General features: G+C 57.3%; 1 protein-coding gene across 1 annotated transcript in view; it reads right to left on the reverse strand.

The window, feature by feature from the left end:
- LOC107049770 (RNA-binding protein 10-like) overlaps nt 1-24,465 on the reverse strand; it is a 42,771-nt gene extending 18,306 nt beyond the window's left edge. Inside the window, exons 1-4 of the mRNA XM_040657265.1 lie at nt 24,325-24,465; nt 23,305-23,401; nt 17,032-17,101; nt 5,310-5,396 (exon numbers count right to left, since the gene is read on the reverse strand). Of these exons, the coding sequence (XP_040513199.1) occupies nt 5,310-5,396; nt 17,032-17,101; nt 23,305-23,401; nt 24,325-24,465 (395 nt within the window). The remainder of the gene's footprint in view (nt 1-5,309; nt 5,397-17,031; nt 17,102-23,304; nt 23,402-24,324) is intronic.
- Between the last annotated feature and the right edge of the window lie 450 nt (nt 24,466-24,915).

Here is a 24,915-nt window from a genome sequence, read left to right on the forward strand (position 1 = left end):
CCCATAAGACCCCTCCAAAACCCCATAAGGCCCCCCCGGACCCCATAGGACCACCAGGACCCCATAAGCCCCCCAAACCCCATAAGACCACCCCAAAATCCCATAGGACCACCCCAAAACCCCATAAGCCGCCCAAAACCCATCAGACCCCCCCCCCAAGACCCCATAATGCCCCCCCAGACCCCATATAACCACCCCAAACCCCATAAGACCCGCCCAAAACCCCATAATGCCCCCCAAACCCTATAGGACCACCCCAAACCCCATAATGTCCCCCCAGACCCCATAGGACTGCCAGGATCCCATAAGACCCCCCCAAAACCCCATAATGCCCCCAGGACCCAATAGGACCACCCCAAAACCCCATAAGACCCTCCCAAACCCCATAATACCCCCCAGACCTCATATAACCCCCCCAAACCCCATAATGCTCCCTCAGACCCCATAGGACCACCCCTAAACCCCATAGGACCACCAGGACCCCATAAGCCCCCCAAAACCCTATAAGACCACTCCTAAACCCCGTAATGCCCCCCCAAGAAACCATAATGCACCCCAAGCCCCATATAACCCCCCCAAACCCCATAAGACCCCTCCAAAACCCCATAAGGCCCCCCCGGACCCCATAGGACCACCAGGACCCCATAATGCCCCCCAAGCCCCATATAACCACCCCAAACCCCATAAGACCCGCCCAAAACCCCATAATGCCCCCCAAACCCCATAGGACCACCCCAAAACCCCATAATGTCCCCCCAGACCCCATAGGACTGCCAGGACCCCATAAGACCCGCCCAAAACCCCATAATGCCCCCAGGACCCAATAGGACCACCCCAAAACCCCATAAGACCCTCCCAAACCCCATAATACCCCCCAGACCTCATATAACCCCCCCAAACCCCATAATGCTCCCTCAGACCCCATAGGACCACCCTTAAACCCCATAGGACCACCAGGACCCCATAAGCCCCCCAAAACCCTATAAGACCACTCCTAAACCCCATAATGCCCCCCCAAGAAACCACAATGCACCCCAGGCCCAATATAAGCCCCCCAAACCCCATAAGACCCCTCCAAAACCCCATAAGGCCCCCCCGGACCCCATAGGACCACCAGGACCCCATAAGCCCCCCAAACCCATAAGACCCCCCCCAAGACCCCATAACGCCCCCCCAAACCCCATATAACCCCCCCAAACCCTCTAAGCTCCCTCCCACAAACCCCGCAATGCCCCCAAACCCCGTAGGACCACCCCTAAACCCCACAATGCCCCCCAAACCCCATAATGCCCCCCCAGACCCCATAGGACTGCCAGGACCCCATAAGACCCCCCCAAAACCCCATAATGCCCCCAGGACCCCATAGGACCACCCCAAAACCCCATAAGACCCTCCCAAACCCCATAATACCCCCCAGACCTCATATAACCCCCCCCAAACCCCATAATGCCCCCTCAGACCCATAGGACCACCCCAAAACCCCATAGGACTGCCAGGACCCCATAAGACCCCCCCAAAACCCCATAATGCCCCCCAAATCCCATAAGACCCCCCCAAAACCCCACAATGCCCCCCAAATCCTATAAGACCACCCCTAAACCCCATATGACCACCAGGACCCCATAAGCCCCCCAAAACCCATCAGTTCCCCCCCCAAGAACCCATAATGCACCCCAGACCCCATATAACCCCCCAAACCCCATAAGACCCTCCAAAACCCCATAAGGCCCCCCCGGACCCCATAGGACCACCAGGACCCCATAAGCCCCCCAAACCCATAAGACCCCCCCAAACCCCATAATGCCCCCCAAACCCCATAAGACCACCCCAAAACCCCATAGGACCACCCCAAAACCCCATAAGCCGCCCAAAACCCATCAGACCCCCCCCCAAGACCCCATAATGCCCCCCCAGACCCCATATAACCACCCCAAACCCCATAAGACCCCCCCAAAACCCCATAAGACCCCCCCAAAACCCCATAATGCCCCCCAAACCCCATAGGACCACCCCAAAACCCCATAAGACCCTCCCAGACCCCACAATGCCCCCCAAACCCCATAGGACCACCCCTAAGCCCCATAGGACTGCCAGGACCCCATAGGACCACCCCAAAACCCCATAATACCCCCCAAACCCCATAAGACCCTCCCAGACCCCATAGGACCACCGCAAAACCCCATAAGCCCCCCAAAACCTGTCAGACCCCCCCCCCACGACCCCATAATGCCCCCCCAGACCTCATATAAGCCCCCCAAATCCCATAAGACTCCCCCAAACCCCATAATGCCCCCCAAACCCCATAGGACCACCCCAAAACCCCATAGGACCATCAGGACCCCATAAGACCACCCCTAAACCCCATAATGCCCCCCCAGACCCCATAGGACCGCCAGACCCCATATAACCCCCCCAAACCCCATAAGACTCTCCCAGACCCCATAGGACCACCAGGACCCCATATCAGCCCCCCCAGACCCCATATAACCCCCCCAAACCCCGTAATGCCCCCTCAGACCCCATAGGACCACCCCAAAACCCCATAAAACCCTCCCAGACCCCATAATGCCCCCAAAACCCCATAATGCCCCCCCCAACCCCATAACGCCCCCCCAAACCCCATAATGCCCCCCCAAATCCCATAGGACCACCCCAAAACCCCATAATGCCCCCCCCAAACCCAATAAGACCACCCCCAAATCCCATAAGACCCCCCTAAAACCCCATAGTGCCCCCCCAAAACCCCATAATGCCCCCCCCCAGAGCCCATAGGACCGCCAGGACCCCATATCAGCCCCCCCAGATCCCATATAACCCCCCAAATCCCATAAGACCCTCCTCCACACCCCATAATGCCCCCCATAACCCCATAACCCCCCCTAACCCCACAACCCCATAGGACCCCGTATGACCCCATAGGGCACCTTGGCGCAGAGCCCACCCCATATCCCCCCCTAACCCCATATGACCCCATATGACCCCATAACCCCATAGGACCCCATAAGACCCCATAACCCCACCCCATAACCCCATAGGGCACCTTGGCGCACAGCCAGTCCTTGTTGAGAGCCCACCCCATATCCCCCGTAACCCCATATGACCCCATAAGACCCCATAGGACCCCATAAGACCCCATAGGACCCCATATAACCCCATAGGACCCCATATGACCCCATAACCCCATAAGACCCCATATCCCACCCCATAGGGCCCCATAAGACCCCATAGGAGCCCATATCCCACCCCATAGGACCCCATATGACCCCATATAACCCCATAGGACCCCATAAGACCCCATAGGACCCCATATGACCCCATAACCCCATAGGACCCCATAAGACCCCATAGGACCCCATATGACCCCATAACCCCATAGGACCCCATAAGACCCCATAGAACCCCATAACCCCATAGATCCCCATATGACCCCATATAACCCCATAGGACCCCATAGGACCCCATATAACCCCATAGGACCCCATAAGACCCCATAACCCCATAGGACCCCATATAACCCCATATGACCCCATATCCTACCCCATAGGACCCCATAAGACCCCATAACCCCACCCCATAACCCCATAGGGCACCTTGGCGCACAGCCAGTCCTTGTTGAGAGCCCACCCCATATCCCCCCTAACCCCATAGGACCCCATATGTCCCCATAGGACCCCATAACCCCACCCCATAACCCCATAGGACCCCATATCCCACCCCATAGGACCCCATAAGACCCCATAGGACCCCATATGACCCCATAAGACCCCATAGGACCCCATATAACCCCATAGGACCCCATAGGACCCCATAACCCCATAAGACCCCGTATCCCACCCCATAGGACCCCATAGGACCCCATAGGACCCCATAGGACCGCATATCCCACCCCATAGGACCGCATATGACCCCATATAACCCCATAGGACCCCATATAACCCCATAGGACCCCATAGGACCCCATAACCCCATAGGACCCCATAAGACCCCATAGGACCCCATATGACCCCATAACCCCATAGGACCCCATAAGACCCCATAGAACCCCATAACCCCATAGATCCCCATATGACCCCATATAACCCCATATGACCCCATAGGACCCCATATAACCCCATAGGACCCCATAGGACCCCATAACCCCATAAGACCCCATATCCCACCCCATAGGACCCCATATGACCCCATAACCCCATAAGACCCCATATCCCACCCCATAGGACCCCATATAACCCCATATGACCCCATATAACCCCATAGGACCTCATAGGACCCCATAGGACCCCATAGGACCCCATATGACCGCATATCCCACCCCATAGGACCCCATAGGACCCCATATAACCCCACATGACCCCATAGGACCCCATAGGACCCCATAAGACCCCATAGGACCCCATAGGACCCCATATAACCCCATAGGACCCCATAGGACCCCATAACCCCATAAGACCCCATATCCCACCCCATAGGACCCCATAGGACCCCATAGGACCGCATATCCCACCCCATAGGACCCCATATGACCCCATATGACCCCATAGGACCCCATAGGACCCCATAGGACCCCATAACCCCACCCCATAACCCCATAGGACCCCATATCCCACCCCATAGGACCCCATAAGACCCCATAGGACCCCATATCCCACCCCATAGGACCCCATATGACCCCATAACCCCATAAGACCCCATATCCCACCCCATAGGACCCCATATAACCCCATATGACCCCATATAACCCCATAGGACCCCATATGACCCCATAACCCCATAGGACCCCATATAACCCCATAGGACCCCATATGACCCCATAACCCCATAGGACCCCATAAGACCCCGTATGACCGCATATCCCACCCCATAGGACCCCATAGGACCCCATATAACCCCATAGGACCCCATATGACCCCATAGGACCCCATAAGACCCCATAACCCCACCCCATAACCCCATAGGGCACCTTGGCGCACAGCCAGTCCTTGTTGAGAGCCCACCCCATATCCCCCCTAACCCCATAGGACCCCATATGACCCCATAGGACCCCATATGACCCCATATAACCCCATAGGACCCCATATGACTCCGTAGGACCCCATAAGACCCCATAAGACCCCATAGGACCCCGTAGGACCCCATAACCCCATAGGACCCCATAAGACCCCATAGGACCCCATATAACCCCATAGGACCCCATAGGACCCCATAGGACCCCATAGGACCCCATATCCCACCCCATAGGATCCCATAACCCCATAAGACCCCATATGACCCCATAGGACCCCATATGACCCCATAACCCCATAGGGCACCTTGGCGCACAGCCAGTCCTCGTTGATTTTGGGTTTGGGGTCGCTGTAGTGCAGGGAGACGCGCTGCCCCAACAGCACCACGCCCTGCTGGGGGGACACCAGTATAAACCAGTAAGGACCAGTATAAACCAGTATGGACCAGTATAAACCAGTATGCACCAGTATAAACCAGTATGCAACAGCATAAACCAATATGCACCAATATGGACCAGTATAAACCAGTACGGACCAGTAAGAACCAGTATGGACCAGTAAGAACCAGTATGGACCACTATGGACCAGTAAGAACCAGTATGGAATAGTAGGCACCAGTATGGACCAGTAAGAAACAGTATAAACCAGTAGGCACCAGTACAAACCAGTATGAATCAGTAAGAACCAGTATAGACCAGTAGGCACCAGTATGGACCAGTATGGACCAGAGTATGGGCCAGTATGGACCAGTAAGAACCAGTATGGAATAGTAGGCACCAGTATGGACCACAATGGACCAGTAAGAACCAGTATGGACCAGTATAAACCAGTATGGACCAGTATGGAACAGTAAGAACCAGTAGGCACCAGTATAAACCAGTATGAATCAGTAAGAACCAGTATAGACCAATAGGCACCAGTATGGACCAGTATGGACCAGTAAGAACCAGTATAGACCAGTAGGCACCAGTATGGACCACTATGGACCAGTATAAACCAGTACGGACCAGTATGGACCATTACGGACCACTATGGACCAGTATGCCCCAGTAAGAAACAGTATAGACCAGTATGGACCAGTATGGACCAGTAAGAACCAGTACAGACCAGTAAGAAGCAATAAGAACCAGTATAAACCAGTAGGCACCGGTAAGAACCAGTACGGACCAGTATGCACCGCTATACACCACTATGGACCAGTATGCACCAGTATGAACCAGTATGGACCAGTATAAACCACTACGGACCAGTAAGAACCAATAAGAACCAGTATAAACCAGTAGGCACCAGTATAGACCAGTAGGCACCAGTATGGACCAGTATGGACCAGAGTATGGACCACTATGGACCAGTAAGAACCAGTATGGACCACTATGGACCAGTAAGAACCAGTATGGACCAGTATAAACCAGTATGGACCAGTATGGAACAGTAAGAACCAGTAGGCACCAGTATAAACCAGTATGAATCAGTAAGAACCAGTATAGACCAGTAGGCACCAGTATGGACCAGTAAGAACCAGTATAGACCAGTAGGCACCAGTATGGACCAGTATAAACCAGTATAAACCAGTACAGACCAGTAAGAACCAGTATGGACCACTATGGACCAGTATGCACCAGTAAGAAACAGTATAGACCAGTAGGGACCAGTATGGACCAGTACGGACCAGTGCGGACCAGTATGCACCGCTATACACCACTATGGACCAGTATGGACCAGTATGAACCAGTATGGACCAGTATAAACCACTACGGACCAGTAAGAACCAATAAGAACCAGTATAAACCAGTAGGCACCAGTATAGACCAGTAGGCACCAGTATGGACCAGTATGGACCAGAGTATGGACCAGTATGGACCAGAGAATGGACCACTATGGACCAGTAAGAACCAGTATGGACCACTATGGATCAGTATGGACCAGTAAGAAACAGTATAAACCAGTAGGCACCAGTATAAACCAGTATGAACCAGTAAGAACCAGTATAGACCAGTAGGCACCAGTATGGACCAGTATGGACCAGAGTATGGGCCAGTATGAACCAGTAAGAACCAGTATGGAATAGTAGGCACCAGTATGGACCACAATGGACCAGTAAGAACCAGTATGGACCAGTATAAACCAGTATAGACCAGTAAGAAACAGTATAAACCAGTAGGCACCAGTAAGAACCAGTACGGACCACTATGGACCACTACGGACCAGTACAAACCAGTATGAACCAGTACAAACCAGTATGCACCAGTAAGAACCAGTATAGCTCAGTACGGACCAGTATAAACCAGTACGGACCAGTATAAACCAGTATATACGAGTAGGCACCAGTATAAACCAGTATACACCAGTAAGGACCAGTATAAACCAGTATGGACCACTATGGACCAGTAAGAACCAGTATGCACCAGTAAAGACCAGCATAGACTGGTATAAACCAGTATAAACCAGGACGGACCAGTATGGACCATTGCGGACCAGTATGGACCAGTAAGAACCAGTATGGACCACTATGGACCAGTATGGACCAGTAAGAACCAGTATAGACCAGTAGCGCCCAGTACAGACCAGTAGCTCCCAGTACACACCAGAACCGACCAGTAGCTCCCAGTACAAACCAGTACAGTCCAGTACAGACCAGTACAGACCAGTAGCTCCCAGTAGCTCCCAGTAGCTCCCAGTACAGACCAGTAGCTCCTAGTAGCTCCCAGTACAGACCAGTACAGACCAGTAGCTTCCAGTACAAACCAGTACAGACCAGCAGCTCCCAGTACAGACCAGTAGCTCCCAGTACAGACCAGTATAGACCAGAAGCTCCCAGTACAGACCAGTAGCTCCGAGTACAAACCAGTACCGACCAGTAGCTCCCAGTACAAGCCAGTACAAACCGGTACAGACCAGTAGCTCCCAGTACAGACCAGTATAGACCAGTACAGACCAGTACAGACCAGTAGCTCCCAGTAGCTCCCAGTACAGACCAGTACAGACCAGTAGCTCCCAGTAGCTCCCAGTAGCTCCCAGTACAGACCAGTAGCTCCTAGTAGCTCCCAGTACAGACCAGTACAGACCAGTAGCTTCCAGTACAAACCAGTACAGACCAGCAGCTCCCAGTACAGACCAGTAGCTCCCAGTACAGACCAGTATAGACCAGAAGCTCCCAGTACAGACCAGTAGCTCCGAGTACAAACCAGTACCGACCAGTAGCTCCCAGTACAAGCCAGTACAAACCGGTACAGACCAGTAGCTCCCAGTACAGACCAGTATAGACCAGTACAGACCAGTACAGACCAGTACAGACCAGTAGCTCCCAGTAGCTCCCAGTACAGACCAGTACAGACCAGTAGCTCCCAGTAGCTCCCAGTAGCTCCCAGTACAGACCAGTAGCTCCTAGTAGCTCCCAGTACAGACCAGTACAGACCAGTAGCTTCCAGTACAAACCAGTACAGACCAGCAGCTCCCAGTACAGACCAGTACAGACCAGTACAGACCAGTAGCTCCCAGTACAGACCAGTATAGACCAGAAGCTCCCAGTACAGACCAGTAGCTCCGAGTACAAACCAGTACCGACCAGTAGCTCCCAGTACAAGCCAGTACAAACCGGTACAGACCAGTAGCTCCCAGTACAGACCAGTACAGACCAGTACAGACCAGTACAGACCAGTAGCTCCCAGTAGCTCTCAGTACAGACCAGTACAGACCAGTAGCTCCCAGTACACACCAGTACACACCACTACAAACCAGTAGCTTCCAGTACAAACCAGTACCGACCAGTAGCTCCCAGTACAAACCAGCACAGACCAGTACAGACCAGTAGCTCCCAGTACAGACCAGTAGAGTCCAGTACAGACCAGTAGCTCCCAGTACAGACCAGTACACACCACTACAAACCAGTAGCTTCCAGTACAAACCAGTACCGACCAGTAGCTCCCAGTACAGACCAGTACAGACCAGTACAGACCAGTAGCTCCCAGTACAAACCAGTACCGACAAGTAGCTCCCAATACAAACCAGTACAAACCAGTACAGACCAGTAGCTCCCAGTACAGACCAGAAACGATCAGTAGCTCCCAATACAAACCGGTACAAACCAGTACAGACCAGTAGCTCCCAGTACACACCAGTAGAGACCAGCAGCTCCCAGTAGCTCCCAGTACAGACCAGTAGCTCCCAGTAGCTCCCAGTACAAACCAGAACAGACCAGTAGCTCCCAATACAAACCAGTAGAAACCAGTACAGACCAGTAGCTCCGAGTACACACCAGAACCGACCAGTAGCTCCCAGTACAAACCAGTACAGACCAGTACAGACCAGCAGCTCCCAGTACAGACCAGTACAGTCCAGTACAGACCAGTAGCTCCCAGTACAGACCAGTACACACCACTACAAACCAGTAGCTTCCAGTACAAACCAGTACCGACCAGTAGCTCCCAGTAGCACCCAGTACAGACCAGTACAGACCAGTAGCTCCCAGTACCAACCAGTAGCTCCCAGCACAGACCAGTTCAGACCAGTAGCTCCCAGTACAGACCAGTACAGACCAGCAGCTCCCAGTAGCTCCCAGTACAGACCAGTAGCTCCCAGTAGCTCCCAGTAGCTTCCAGTACAGACCAGTAGCTTCCAGTAGCTCCCAGTACAAACCAGAACCGACCAGTAGCTCCCAATACAAACCAGTACAGACCAGTACAGACCAGTAGCTCCCAGTACAGACCGGTACACACCAGTACAGACCAGTAGCTCCCAGTACACACCAGTAGAGACCACTACACACCAGTAGCTCCCAGTACAAACCAGTAACCACCACTACACACCAGTAGCTCCCAGTACAAACCAGTACTCACCAGTACAGACCAGTAGCTCCCAGTACAGACCAGCACAGACCAGTAGCTCCCAGTACAAACCAGTACAGACCAGTAGCTCACAGTACAGACCAGTACAGACCAGGAGCTCCCAGTACAGACCAGTACAGACCAGTAGCTCCCAGTAGCTCCCAGTACAGACCAGTACCAACCAGTAGCTCCCAGTACAAACCAGTTCCGACCAGTAGCTCCCAGTACAAGCCAGTACAAACTGGCACAGACCAGTAGCTCCCAGTACAGACCAGTACAGACCAGTAGCTCCCAGTACAAACCAGTACAGACCAGTAGCTCCCAGTACAGACCAGTAGCTCCCAGTACACACCAGAACCGGTCAGTAGCTCCCAGTACAAACCAGTACAAACCAATACAGACCAGTAGCTCCCAGTACAAACCAGTACAGACCAGTACAGACCAGTAGCTCCCAGTACAGACCAGTACAGACCAGTAGCTCCCAGTACAAACCAGTAACCACCAGTACAGACCAGTAGCTCCCAGCACAGACCAGTAACTCCCAGTACACACCAGAACCGATCAGTAGCTCCCAGTACAAACCAGTACAGACCAGTACAGACCAGTAGCTCCCAGTACAGACCAGTATAGACCAGTACAGACCAGTACAGACCAGTAGCTCCCAGTACAGACCAATACAGACCAGTACCTCCCAGTAGCTCCCAGTACAGACCAGTACCGACCAGTAGCTCCCAGTACAAACCAGTACAGACCAGTACAGACCAGTAGCTCCCAGTAGCTCCCAGTACAGACCAGTACAGACCAGTAGCTCCCAGTACAAACCAGTACAGACCAGTACAGACCAGTAGCTCCCAGTAGGTCCCAGTACAGACTAGTACAGACCAGTAGCTCCCAGTACAAACCAGTACAGACCAGTACAGACCAGTAGCTCCCAGTACAGACCAGTATAGACCAGTAGAGACCAGTACAGACCAGTAGCTCCCAGTACCTCCCAGTACAAACCAGTACAGACCAGTAGCTCCTAGTACAAACCAGTACCGACAAGTAGGTCCCAGTACAGACCAGTACAGACCAGTACAGACCAGTAGCTCCCAGTACAGACCAGTAGCTCCCAGTACACACCAGAACCGACCAGTAGCTCCCAATACAAACCAGTACAGACCAGTAGCTCCCAGTAGCTTCCAGTACAGACCAGTACAGACCAGTAGCTCCCAGTACAGACCAGTACAGACCAGTACAGACCAGTAGCTCCCAGTACAGACCAGTACAGACCAGTAACTCCCAGTACAAACCAGTACAGACCAGTAGCTCACAGTACAGACCAGTACAGACCAGTAGCTCCCAGTACAAACCAGCACCGACCAGTAGCTCCCAGTACAAACCAGTACAGACCAGTAGCTCCCAGTACAGACCAATACAGACCAGTAGCTCCCAGTACAAACCAGTACAGACCAGTAGCTCCCAGTACAGACCAGTACAGACCAGTAGCTCCCAGTAGCTCCCAGTACAGACCACTACCAACCAGTAGCTCCCAGTACAAACCAGTACAGACCAGTACAGACCAGCAGCCGCCCCGCCCCCCCCCTTCCCCCCCCCCCCCCCCCTCCCCGCCCTCCCAGTATAAACCAGTATCCCCAGTAAGGGGTTGGCACCTGGTTGGCGTCCATCCAACGCGCCGCCTCCTGGACGTGGTGGAACTCCACGAAGGCGAAGCCGCGGCTCTGACCTGCAAGGACCTGAGCTCAGCGCCCAATGGCAACGCGCCTTCCGGGACCCCACCCCATCAAAGGACCATTGGAACCCATGGGCGGCCCTATATGACTTCGACCTTCCAGGACCCGAACCCATACAGGGACCCATTAAAACCCATGGGTGGCCATATAACACTTTGACCTTCCAGGACCCGAACCCATACAGGGACCCATTGGAATCCATGGACGGCTATATAACACTTTGACCTTCCAGGACCCGAACCCATAAAAGGACCCATTGGAACCCATGAGTGGCCTTATAGGATTTGGACCTTCCAGGACCCGACCCCATAAAAGGACCCTTTGGAACCCATGAGTGGCCCTATAGGACTTTGACCTTCCAGGACCCGAACCCATAAAAGGACCCTTTGGAACCCATGAGTGGCCTTATAGGACTTTGACCTTCCAGGACCTAACCCTATGGGGTCCCATAGAGGAACCCATGGGCAGCCATATAAGACTTCGACCTACCAGGACCCGAACCCATAAAAGGACCCTTTGGAACCCATGGGCGGCCCTATAGGACTTTGACCTTCCAGGACCCGACCCCATCAAAGGACCCTTTCGAACCCATGAGTGGCCCTATAGGACTTCGACCTTCCAGGACCCAACTCCATAAAAGAACTCATTGGAACCCATGGGAAGCTATAAAATACATCGATCTTCCAGGACCCGACCCCATAGGGGGACCCATTAAAACCCATGGGTGGCCATATAACACTCTGACCTTCCAGGACCCGAACCCATACAGGGACCCCATAGAGGAACCCATGGACGGCTATATAACACTTCGACCTTCCAGGACCCAACTCCATAAAAGAACTCATTGGAACCCATGGGAAGCTATAAAATACATCGATCTTCCAGGACCCGACCCCATAGGGGGACCCATTGGAACCCATGAATGGCCTTATAGAACTTTGACCTTCCAGGACCCGACCCCATCAAAGGACCCTTTGCAACCCATGAGTGGCCTTATAGGACTTTGACCTTCCAGGACCCGACCTCATAAAAGGACCCATTGGAACCCATGAGTGGCCTTATAGGATTTGGACCTTCCAGGACCCGACCCCATCAAAGGACCCTTTGGAACCCATGAGTGGCCATATAGGATTTGGACCTTCCAGGACCCGACCCCATAAAAGGACCCTTTGGAACCCATGAGCCGCCCTATAGGACTTTGACCTTCCAGGACCCGAACCCATAAAAGGACCCTTTGGAACCCATGAGCGGCCCTATAAGACTTTGACCTTCCAGGACCTAACCCTATGGGGTCCCATAGAGGAACCCATGGGCAGCCATATAACACTTTGACCTTCCAGGACCTGACCCCATAAAAGGACCCATTGGAAGCCATGAATGGCCTTATAGAACTTTGACCTTCCAGGACCCGACCCCATAAAAAGACCCATTGGAACCCATGGATGGCTATATAACACTTTGACCTTCCAGGACCCGACCCCATCAAAGGACCCTTTGGAACCCATGAGTGGCCCTATAGGACTTCGACCTTCCAGGACCCGAACCCATACAGGGACCCATTAAAACCCATGGGTGGCCATATAACACTTTGACCTTCCAGGACCCGACCCCATCAAAGGACCCATTGGAAGCCATGAATGGCCTTATAGAACTTTGACCTTCCAGGACCCGAACCCATAAAAGGACCCTTTGGAACCCATGAGTGGCCCTATAGGACTTTGACCTTCCAGGACCTGACCCCATAAAAAGACCCATTGGAGCCCATGGGCGGCCATATAACACTTTGACCTTCCAGGACCCGAACACATAAAAGGACCCATTGGAACCCATGGGCGGCCCTATAGAACTTTGACCTTCCAAGACCCGACCCCATAAAAGGACCCTTTGGAACCCATGAGTGGCCTTATAGGACTTTGACCTTCCAGGACCCGACCCCATAGGGGGACCCATTGGAACCCATGAATGGCCTTATAGAACTTTGACCTTCCAGGACCCGACCCCATAAAAAGAGCCATTGGAGCCCATGGGCGGCCCTATAGGACTTTGACCTTCCCGGACCCGACCCCATAAAAGGACCCATTGGAACCCATGGGCGGCCCTATAGGACCTTCACCTTCCAGGACCTGACCCTATAGGACCTGACAATATAGGGTCAGCACCCCTGGGGGCCTCAAATCTATAGGGTCAGCACCCCTGGGTGCCCCAAATCTATAGGGTCAGCACCCCTGGGGGCCTCAAATCTATAGGGTCAGCACCCCTGGGGGTCTCAAATCTATAAGGTCAGCAGCCCCGGGTGCCCCTTGATATGGGATCAGCACCCCTGGGGGCCCCGAATCTATAGGGTCAGCACCCCTGGGTGCCCCTGGATATGGGGTCAGCACCCCTGGGGGCCCCGAATCTATAGGGTCAGCACCCCTGGGTGCCCTATTTCTATAGGGTCAGCACCCCTGGGTGCCCCTGGGGGGTGTGGGGGAGAGATGGGCACCCCTGGGTGCCCCCTTTCTATAGGATCGGCACCCCTGGGTGCGCCTGGTTATGGGATCAGCACCCCTGGGTGCTCCTATGAGTGGGATCAGCACCCCTGGGTGCCCCTGGGATTGGGATCAGCACCCCTGGGTGCCCCCTTTCTATAGGATCGGCACCCCTGGGTGCCCCTGGGGGGTGTGGGGGGGAGATGGGCACCCCTGGGTGCCCGTGGTTATGGGATCAGCACCCCTGGGTGCTCCTAAGAGTGGGATCAGCACCCTTGGGTGCCCCTGGATATAGGATCAGCACCTCTGGGTGCCCCAAATCTATAGGATCAGCACCCCTGGGTGCTCCTAAGAGTGGGATCAGCACCCCTGGGTGCCCCCTTTCTATAGGATCGGCACCCCTGGGTGCCCCCTGGGATTGGGATCAGCACCCCTGGGTGCCCCAAATCTATAGGGTCAGCACCCCTGGGTGCTCCTCGTTATGGGATCAGCACCCCTGGGTGCTCCTAAGAGTGGGATCAGCACCCCTGGGTGCACGTGGATATGGGATCAGCACCCCTGGGTGCCCCTAAGAGTGGGATCAGCACCCCTGGGTGCTCCTAAGAGTGGGATCAGCACCCCTGGGTGCCCCAAATCTATAGGGTCAGCACCCCTGGGTGCTCCTAAGAGTGGGATGGGCACCCCTGGGTGCCCCCTGGATATGGGATCAGCACCCCTGGGTGCCCCGAATCTATAGGATCGGCACCCCTGGGTGCCCCTGGATATAGGATCAGCACCTCTGGGTGCCCCAAATCTATAGGATCAGCACCCCTGGGTGCCCCCGGGGGGTACGGGGGGGAGATGGGCACCCCTGGGTGCTCCTCGTTATGGGGTCAGCACCGCTGGGTGCTCCTAAGAGCGGGATCAGCACCCCTGGGTGCCCCTGGATATAGGATCAGCACCCTTGGGTGCCCCTGGTTATGGGATCAGCACCCCTGGGTGCCCCCTTTCTATAGGATCAGCACCCCTAGGTGCTCCTAAGAGTGTAGGGTATGAGATGGGCACCCCTGGGTGCCCCCTTTCTATAGGATCAGCACCCCTGGGTGCCCCAAATCTATAGGATCAGCACCCCTGGGTGCCCCTAAGAGTGGGATCGGCACCCCTGGGTGCCCCAAATCTATAGGATCAGCACCCCTGGGTGCTCCTGGATATGGGATCAGCACCCCTGGGTGCCCCGAATCTATAGGATCAGCACCCCTGGGTGCTCCTGGATATGGGATCAGCACCCCTGGGTGCCCCGAATCTATAGGATCAGCACCCCTGGGTGCTCCTGGATATGGGATCAGCACCCCTGGGTGCCCCGAATCTATAGGATCAGCACCCCTGGGTGCTCCTGGGGGGTGTGGGGGGGAGATGGGCACCCCTGGGTGCCCCCTTTCTGTAGGATCAGCACCCCTGGGTGCCCCTAAGAGTGGGATCGACACCCCTGGGTGCCCCCTGGATATGGGGTCAGCACCCCTGGGTGCCCCAAATCTATAGGATCAGCACCCCTGGGTGCTCCTGGGGAGTGGGATTGGCACCCCTGGGTGCCCCTGGGGGGTGTGGGGGAGAGATGGGCACCCCTGGGTGCCCCCTTTCTATAGGATCAGCACCCCTGGGTGCCCCTGGTTATGGGATCAGCACCCCTGGGTGCCCCCTGGATATAGGATCAGCACTCCTGGGTGCTCCTGGGTATGGGATCAGCACCCCTGGGTGCTCCTAAGAGTGTAGGGTATGAGATGGGCACCCCTGGGTGCCCCCTTTCTATAGGATCAGCACCCCTGGGTGCCCCTGGTTATGGGATCAGCACCCCTGGGTGCCCCTAAGAGTGTAAGAGTATGGGATGGGCACCCCTGGGTGCCCCCTGGGATTGGGATCAGCACCCCTGGGTGCCCCTTCTCTATAGGATCAGCACCCCTGGGTGCCCCTGGATATAGGATCAGCACCCCTGGGTGCCCCTAAGAGTGGGATCAGCACCCCTGGGTGCCCCTTTCCTATAGGATCAGCACCCCTGGGTGCCCCTGGTTATGGGATCAGCACCGCTGGGTGCTCCTAAGAGTGGGATCAGCACCCCTGGGTGCCCCTTCTTATAGGATCAGCACCCCTGGGTGCCCCTGGGGGGTGTGGGGGAGAGATGGGCACCTCTGGGTGCCCCCTTTCTATAGGATCAGCACCCCTGGGTGCCCCTGGATATAGGATCAGCACCCCTGGGTGCTCCTACTCCATAAGCCCAGCACCCATGGGTGCCCCTTTGCAGCAGATCCCCCCCCCCCCCCTTTCAATCTCCCCCTACCCCCACCCATGGGTCCCCCCCCCCCTCCCACCCACCCATGGGTGCCCCCCAACCCCCCCTTCCCCCTCTCCCACAGGTTGGGATCCCCCCCCCCACCCTCCTATCCCCCCCAAACCCCCCTCAGCTCCCCCCTTATCCCCACCCATGGGTGCCCCCCCCCCTCCCGCCCACCCATGGGTCCCCCCCCACCCATGGGTGCCCCCCAACCCCCCCTTCCCCCTCTCCCCCGGGTTGGGATCCCCCCCCCCACCCTCCTATCCCCCCCCAAACCCCCCTCAACTCCCCCCTTATCCCCACCCATGGGCCCCCCCCCCCCCTCCCGCCCACCCATGGGTCCCCCCCCCCCCCCCCCCCCACCCCCCCCCCCACCCATGGGTGCCCCCCAACCCCCCCTTCCCCCTCTCCCCCGGGTTGGGATCCCCCCCCCGCCCTCCTATCCCCCCCAAACCCCCCTCAACTCCCCCCGTATCCCCACCCATGGGTGCCCCCCATCCCACTCCCCCCACCCATGGGTGCCCCCCAACCCCCCCTTCCCCCTCTCCCCCGGGTTGGGATCCCCCCCCCACCCTCCTATCCCCCCCCAAACCCCCCTCAACTCCCCCCTTATCCCCACCCATGGGTCCCCCCCCCACCCATGGGTGCCCCCCATCCCCCCCCACCCATGGGTGCCCCCCACCCCCAAAGACTCACCTGAGGATTTGTTCCTCATCAGCCGCACCTCGCGGGGCTGCACCCCCTGAGACTGCAGCAGAGCCCGGATCTGAAGGGGGGGGGGGGGCAGAAAAAGGGGGGGGGGGTCGGTGGGGGCACCCCAAAAAGGGAAAGGGGGACCCTAAAAAGGGGGGGGAGGGGAGGGGGAGAACCTATGGGTGAATGGGAGCGATGGGGGCTGGGATATAGAAGAGGGTGGGGCTATGGGAGGGGGCGTGGCTAAGGAGGGGGCGTGGCCACGGAGGGGCATGGCGATGGAAAAGGGGGCGTGCCTACAGAAGGGGCGGAGTTTGATGGGGCGGGGCTATGGGAGGCGTGGCTTAGGGAGGGGCGTGGCTACAGGAAGGGGGTGGGGCTTAATAAAGGGATAGGGGTATGGGAGGGGGCGTGGCTATTTAAAAGGGGGCGTGGCTACAAAAGAGGAGGGGTTTGATGAGGTGGGGTTATGGGAAGGGGCGTGGCTACGGGAGGGGCGTGGCTACAGGAAGGGGAGGGGCTTAACAAAGGGAAAGGGGTATGGGAGGGGGCATGGCTATGGAAAAGGGGGCGTGGCTACCAAAGAGGTGGGGGTTGATGGGGGCGTGGCTATGGAGGGGGCGTGGCTACAGGAAGGGGGTGGGGCTTAATAAGGGGATTGGGAATGGGAGGGGGTGTGGCTATGGAAAAGGGGGTGTGGCTACAGGAGGGGTGGGGTTTGATGGGGCGGGGCTATGGGAGGGGGCGGGGCTATGGGAGGGGGCGTGGCTACAGGAAGGGGTGGGGCTTAATAAATGGATAGGGGTGAGGGAGGGGGCGTGGCTATGGAAAAGGGGGCGTGGCTACAGGAGGGGCATGGCTATGGAAAAGGGGGCGTGCCTACAGAAGGGGCGGAGTTTGATGGGGCGGGGCTATGGGAGGAGGCGTGGCTTAGGGAGGGGCGTGGCTACAGGAAGGGGGTGGGGCTTAATAAAGGGATAGGGGTATGGGAGGGGGCGTGGCTATTTAAAAGGGGGCGTGGCTACAAAAGAGGAGGGGTTTGATGAGGTGGGGTTATGGGAAGGGGCGTGGCTACGGGAGGGGGCGTGGCTAAAGAAAGGGGGTGGGGCTTAACAAAGGGAAAGGGGTATGGGAGGGGGCGTGGATATGGAGAAGGGGGCGTGCCTACAGAAGGGGCGGGTTTTGATGGGGGCGGGGCTATGGGAGGCGTGGCTTAGGGAGGGGCGTGGCTACAGGAAGGGGGTGGGGCTTAATAAATGGATAGGGGTATGGGAGGGGGCGTGGCTATTTAAAAGGGGGCGTGGCTACAAAAGAGGAGGGGTTTGATGAGGTGGGGTTATGGGAAGGGGCTTGACTACGGGAGGGGGCGTGGCTAAAGGAAGGGGGTGGGGCTTAACAAAGGGAAAGGGGTATGGGAGGGGGCGTGGCTATGGAAAAGGGGGCGTGGCTACAGAAGGGGCGGGTTTTGATGGGGGCGGGGCTATGGGGAGCATGGCTACAGGAGGGGGCGTGGCTACAGGAAGGGGGTGTGGCTTATTGTAGGGGGCGTGGCTATGGAAAATGGAACGTGGCGACCAAAGCGGTGGGGGTTGATGGGGGCGTGGCTATGGAGGGGGCGTGGCTAGAGGAAGGGGGTGGGGCTTAATAAGGGGGTTGGGAATGGGAGGGGGCGTGGCTATGGAAGGGGCGTGGCTAAGGGAGGGGCGTGACTACAGGAAGGGGTGGGGCTTAATAAAGGGATAGGGGTATGGGAGGGGGCGTGGCTGCAGGAAGGGGGTGTGGCTATGGAAAAGGGGGCGTGGTTACAGAAGGGGTGGGGTTGATGGGGCGTGGCTATGGGTGTGTGGCTACGGGAAAGGGGTGGGGCTAAATAAAGGGGAAGGGGTATGGGAGGGGGCATGGCTAAGGAAAAGGGGGCGGGGCTGCAGGAAGGGGGTGGGGCTTAATAAGGGGGTAGGGGTATGGGAGGGGGTGTGGCTATGGAAGGGGCGTGGCTAAGGGAGGGGCGTGGCTATCGAAAAGGGGGCGTGGCTACAGGAGGGGCGGGGTTTGATGGGGCGGGGCTATGTGAGGGGCGTGGCTACAGGAAGGGGGTGGAGCTTAATAAAGGGATAGGGGTATGGGAGGAGGCGTGGCTATGGAGAAGGGGGCGTGGCTACAGGAAGGGGGTGAATAAGTTAGGGGCGTGGCTACGGAAGGGGGCGTGGTTACAGAAGAGGTGGGGCATATGGGAAGGGGCGTGGCTAAGGGGGAAACTGGGGAACAGGAATGGGCGGGGCTTTGATAGAGGGCGTGGCTAGAGGAAGGGGGCGGGTTAGAAGAGAGTGAGGCTATGGGGCAGGGCGGGGCTACAAGGGGGCGTGGCTATGGGGAAAAGGGGCGTGGCTTTGAGGCAGGTACGCCTACAGGGAATACAGCTATTGGGAAGGGGGCGGGGCTACAGGAAAGGGTGCGGTTGATGGAGGGGGCGTGGCTACGAATGGGGCGTGGTGTGACAGAGGGGGCGTGGCCACAGACCAAGGGGTGTGGCTACAGATGGGGGCGTGGCTAAGAGAAAGATGGTGGTACGGGAATGGAAGAAGCTTTTGGAAGTGGGCGTGGCTCTGAGATGGGAGTGGCTATAAGGGGGCGTGGCTATGGGGAAAGGGGCGTGGCTTTGAGACAGGTATGCCTATAGGGAATGGAATACGGCTATGGGGAAGGGGTGGGGCTTTGGATGTGGGCGGGGCTACAGGAGATGGGCGTGGCTTCTCCAAAGGGGGGCGTGGCTTCCCAAAGGGGGCGTGGCTTCCCGCTCCGCACCACCCAGGGAGGAAAATTTAAAGGGCCAGTGCACCCCATTTGGCCACTCCCCAAAATGGGGCTGCACGACCCCGCCCCCTTATGAAAGGGGGCGTGGCCTCCCCGAAAGGGGGCGTGGCTTCCTGCTCCGCACCACCAACGAGGAAGATTTAAAGGGCCAGCGCACCCCATTTGGCCACTCCCCAAAATAGGGGTGCACGACCCCTCCCCCTTAGGAAAGGGGGCGTGGCTTCCCTAAAGGGGGCGTGGCTTCCCTAAAGAGGGCGTGGCTTCCCAAAGGGGGCGTGGCTTCCCACTCCACACCACCCAGTAAGGAAAATTTAAAGGGCCAGTTCACCCCATTTGGCCACTCCCCAAAATGGGGCTGCACGACCCTTCCCCCTTATGAAAGGGGGCGTGGCCTCCCCCCAAGGGGGCGTGGCTTCCACAAAGAGGGCGTGGCTTCCCAAAGGGGGCGTGGCTTCCCACACTGCACCACCCAGGGAGGAAGATTTAAAGGGCCAGCGCACCCCATTTAGCCACTCCCCAAAATGGCGGTGTACGACCCCTCCCCCTTATGAAAGGGGGCGTGGCATTCCCCAAAAGGGGGCGTGGCTTCCCAAAGGGGGCGTGGCTTCCCACACTGCACCACCCAACGAGGAAGATTTAAAGGGCCAGCGACCCCCATTTGGCCACTCCCCAAAATGGGGCTGCACGACCCCTCCCCCTTATGAAAGGGGGCGTGGCCTCCCCGAAAGGGGGCGTGGCTTCCTGCTCCGCACCACCCAATGAGGAAGATTTAAACGGCCAGCGCACCCCATTTGGCCACTCCCCAAAATGGGGGTGTAGGATCCCTCTCCCTTATGAAAGGGGGCGTGGCTTCCCCAAAGGGGGCGTGGCTTCCATAAAGAGGGCGTGGCTTCCCAAAGGGGGCGTGGTTTCCTGCTCCGCACCACCAACGAGGAAGATTTAAAGGGCCAGCGCACCCCATTTGGCCACTCCCCAAAATGGGGGTGTAGGACCCCTCCCCCTTATGAAAGGGGGCGTGGCTTCCATAAAGAGGGCGTGGCTTCCCAAAGGGGGCGTGGTTTCCTGCTCCGCACCACCAACGAGGAAGATTTAAAGGGCCAGCGCACCCCATTTGGCCACTCCCCAAAATGGGGGTGTAGGACCCCTCCCCCTTATGAAAGGGGGCGTGGCTTCCATAAAGAGGGCGTGGCTTCCCAAAGGGGGCGTGGTTTCCTGCTCCGCACCACCAACGAGGAAGATTTAAAGGGCCAGCGCACCCCATTTGGCCACTCCCCAAAATGGGGGTGTAGGACCCCTCCCCCTTATGAAAGGGGGCGTGGCTTCCATAAAGAGGGCGTGGCTTCCCAAAGGGGGCGTGGCTTCCCACTCCGCACCACCAACGAGGAAGATTTAAAGGGCCAGTGCACCCCATTTGGCCACTCCCCAAAATGGGGGTGTAGGATCCCTCCCCCTTATGAAAGGGGCGTGGCTTCCAAAGGGGGCGTGGCTTCCCAGAGGGGGCGTGGCTTCCCACTCCGCACCACCCAATGAGGAAGATTTAAAGGGCCAGCACACCCCATTTGGCCACTCCCCAAAATGGGGGTGTGCGACCCCTCCCCCTTATGAAAGGGGGCGTGGCCTCCCCGAAAGGGGGCGTAGCTTCCAAAGGGGGCGTGGCTTCCCAAAGGGGGCGTGGCTTCCCACTCCGCACCACCCAACGAGGAAGATTTAAAGGGCCAGCGCACCCCATTTGGCCACTCCCCAAAATGGGGGTGTGCGACCCCTCCCCCTTATGAAAGGGGGCGTGGCCTCCCCGAAAGGGGGCGTGGCTTCCCACTCCGCACCACCCAGGGAGGAAGATTTAAAGGGCCAGCGCACCCCATTTGGCCACTCCCCAAAATAGGGGTGCACCACCCCTCCCCGTTAGGAAAGGGGGCGTGGCTTCCATAAAGAGAGCGTGGCTTCCCAAAGGGGGCGTGGCTTCCTGCTCCACACCACCAAAGAGGAAGATTTGAAGGGCCAGCGACCCCCCTTTGGCCACTCCCCAAAATGGGGGTGCACGACCCCTCCCCCTTATGAAAGGGGGCGTGGCTTCCCTAAAGGGGGCGTGGCTTCCATAAAGAGGGCGTGGCTTCCCAAAGGGGGCGTGGCTTCCTGCTCCGCACCACCAACGAGGAAGATTTAAAGGGCCAGCGCACCCCATTTGGCCACTCCCCAAAATGGGGGTGCACGACCCCTCCCCCTTATGAAAGGGGGCGTGGCCTTCCCCAAAGGGGGCGTGGCTTCCCACTCCGCACCACCCAACGAGGAAGATTTAAAGGGCCAGCGCACCCCATTTGGCCACTCCCCAAAATGGGGGTGTAGGACCCCTCTCCCTTATGAAAGGGGGCGTGGCCTCCCCCCAAGGGGGCGTGGCTTCCACAAAGAGGGCGTGGCTTCCCAAAGGGGGCGTGGCTTCCCACTCCACGCCACCCAGGGAGGAAGATTTAAAGGGCCAGCGCACCCCATTTGGCCACTCCCCAAAATGGGGGTGTAGGATCCCTCTCCCTTATGAAAGGGGCGTGGCTTCCATAAAGAGGGCGTGGCTTCCTGCTCCACACCACCAAAGAGGAAGATTTAAAGGGCCAGCGCACCCCATTTGGCCACTCCCCGAAATGGGGGTGTAGGACCCCTCCCCCTTATGAAAGGGGGCGTGGCTTCCCTAAAGGGGGCGTGGCTTCCATAAAGAGGGCGTGGCTTCCCAAAGGGGGCGTGGCTTCCTGCTCCGCACCACCAACGAGGAAGATTTAAAGGGCCAGCGCACCCCATTTGGCCACTCCCCAAAATGGGGGTGCACGACCCCTCCCCCTTATGAAAGGGGGCGTGGCCTTCCCCAAAGGGGGCGTGGCTTCCCACTCCACACCAACCAGGAAGGAAAATTTAAAGGGCCAGTTCACCCCATTTGGCCACTCCCCAAAATGGGGGTGTAGGATCCCTCCCCCTTATGAAAGGGGGCGTGGCCTCCCCGAAAGGGGGCGTGGCTTCCCACTCCGCACCACCCAGGGAGGAAGATTTAAAGGGCCAGCGCACCCCATTTGGCCACTCCCCAAAATAGGGGTGCACGACCCCTCCCCCTTAGGAAAGGGGGCGTGGCTTCCCTAAAGGGGGCGTGGCTTCCCAAAGGGGGCGTGGCTTCCCACTCCGCACCACCCAGGGAGGAAGATTTAAAGGGCCAGTTCACCCCATTTGGCCACTCCCCAAAATAGGGGTGCACGACCCCTCCCCCTTAGGAAAGGGGGCGTGGCTTCCCTAAAGGGGGCGTGGCTTCCATAAAGAGGGCGTGGCTTCCCAAAGGGGGCGTGGCTTCCTGCTCCGCACCACCGAAGAGGAAGATTTAAAGGGCCAGCGCACCCCATTTGGCCACTCCCCCAACCAGCGCTTAAGACCCCGAAACGAAGACACCCCCCCCCCCAAAAACGGGGAGGACCCCCCCCCCAAATTGCTCACGTCGTTCTCGGTGGCTGCCTGGGGCAGCATTCGGAGCATGACGATGGTGCTGGCACGGGGCTCTTCCTCGGCCGCCTCGGGGCGGTAATCCTGGTCCCTATAGTCCCCATCCGCCCCAAAGGGTAATGGGGGGGCTGAGGGGGGGTCCCGCTTCCTGGGGGGGTCCGGTGATTCGTAGGGGGGCTGGAAGATAAAAGGGGGGGGGGGGGGGGGGGGGAGACAGTAAATAGGGGGTTATGGGTGGGGGGATAATGTTGGGGAGGGGGGATAATGGGGGGAAAACATGGGGAAAATGGGGAAAAATGGGGGACAATGGGGAAAAAATGGGGGCAAATGGGGAAGAAATGGGAAAAAATTGGGGGATAATCCGGAAAAAAATTGGGGGATAATGAGGAAAAAATGGGGGAAAATGGGGAAAATGGGGGAAAATTGTGCAAAATTGTGGGATAATGGGGAAAAATGGGGGAAAATGGGGGAAAATGGGGGAAAATGGGGAAAAAGTGGGGAAAAAGTGGGGAAAATATTGAGCAAAATGGGGAAAATAGAGGAAAATGGGTAAAAATGGCAGCAAATGAGGAAAATTTGGGGGATAATGGGGAAAAATTGGGGCAAAATGGGGGAAAATGGGGAAAATTTGGGGAAAATGGGGGAAAATTGGGGAAAAAGTGGGGAAAAAAATGAGGAAATTGGGAAAAAATGGCAGCAAATGAGGAAAATTTGGGGGATAATGGGGAAAAAATGGGGCAAAATCGGGTAAAATGGGGGAAAATTGGGGAAAAATTGGGGAAAATGGGGAAAATTGGGGTCAAATGAACAAAAATGGGGAAAATGGGGAGAAAATGGGGGATTTTGGGGAAAAATGGGGGAAAACAAGGAAAAAACGGGGGATAATGGGGAAAAATGGGGGAAAATGAGGAAAATTTGGGGTAAAATGGGGAAAAAATGGGGTAAAATTGCACCCAATGGGGGCAAATGGGGAGCAAACGTAGGGGTGAATGGGGGGGGTGAATGGGGTCTGACCTGGGGGGGGGTCCCCGAAGTGGGGGTTCCGTCCGGGGGTCCCCCATAGCCGCGATAGTCCATGTCGCGATAGTCGTGATCCCGTTGGCTGCGGGACCCCCCCACTCCGGGGGGGCTTTCGGGGGGGGGGGGCGGCCCCATAGCGCCCCGTTCGGTCCCCCCGACCGCCCCTATAAATGGGGGGGGGGGGGGGAGATAAATGGGGTGGGGGTTCAAAGGGGGTCCCCAAAGAGCGCTCAACCCCCCCCCCACCCCTTCCCACAATGGGGTCTCTTTTTGGGGTCCCCCCCCACTTTGGGACCCCCCACCCCCATATTTTGGGGTCCCCACCCCCATTTAGGGACCCCCCACCCCCCAATAAGGTCTCTCCCCCACTTTGGGGTCCCCCCCCACCTCCCCAATGGGATCTCTCCCCCTTTTTGGGGTCCCCCCACCCCCATATTTTGGGGTCCCCACCCCCATTTAGGGACCCCCCACCCCCACTTTGGGGTCCCCACCCCCATTTAGGGACCCCCCCACCCCCCCAATGGGGTCTCTCCCCCTTTTTGGGGTTCCCCCACCCCCATATTTTGGGGTTCCCCCACCCCCATA

The sequence above is a fragment of the Gallus gallus genome, unplaced genomic scaffold, assembly GCF_016699485.2.
Source record: "Gallus gallus isolate bGalGal1 unplaced genomic scaffold, bGalGal1.mat.broiler.GRCg7b scaffold_89, whole genome shotgun sequence".
Classification (NCBI taxonomy): domain Eukaryota; kingdom Metazoa; phylum Chordata; class Aves; order Galliformes; family Phasianidae; genus Gallus; species Gallus gallus.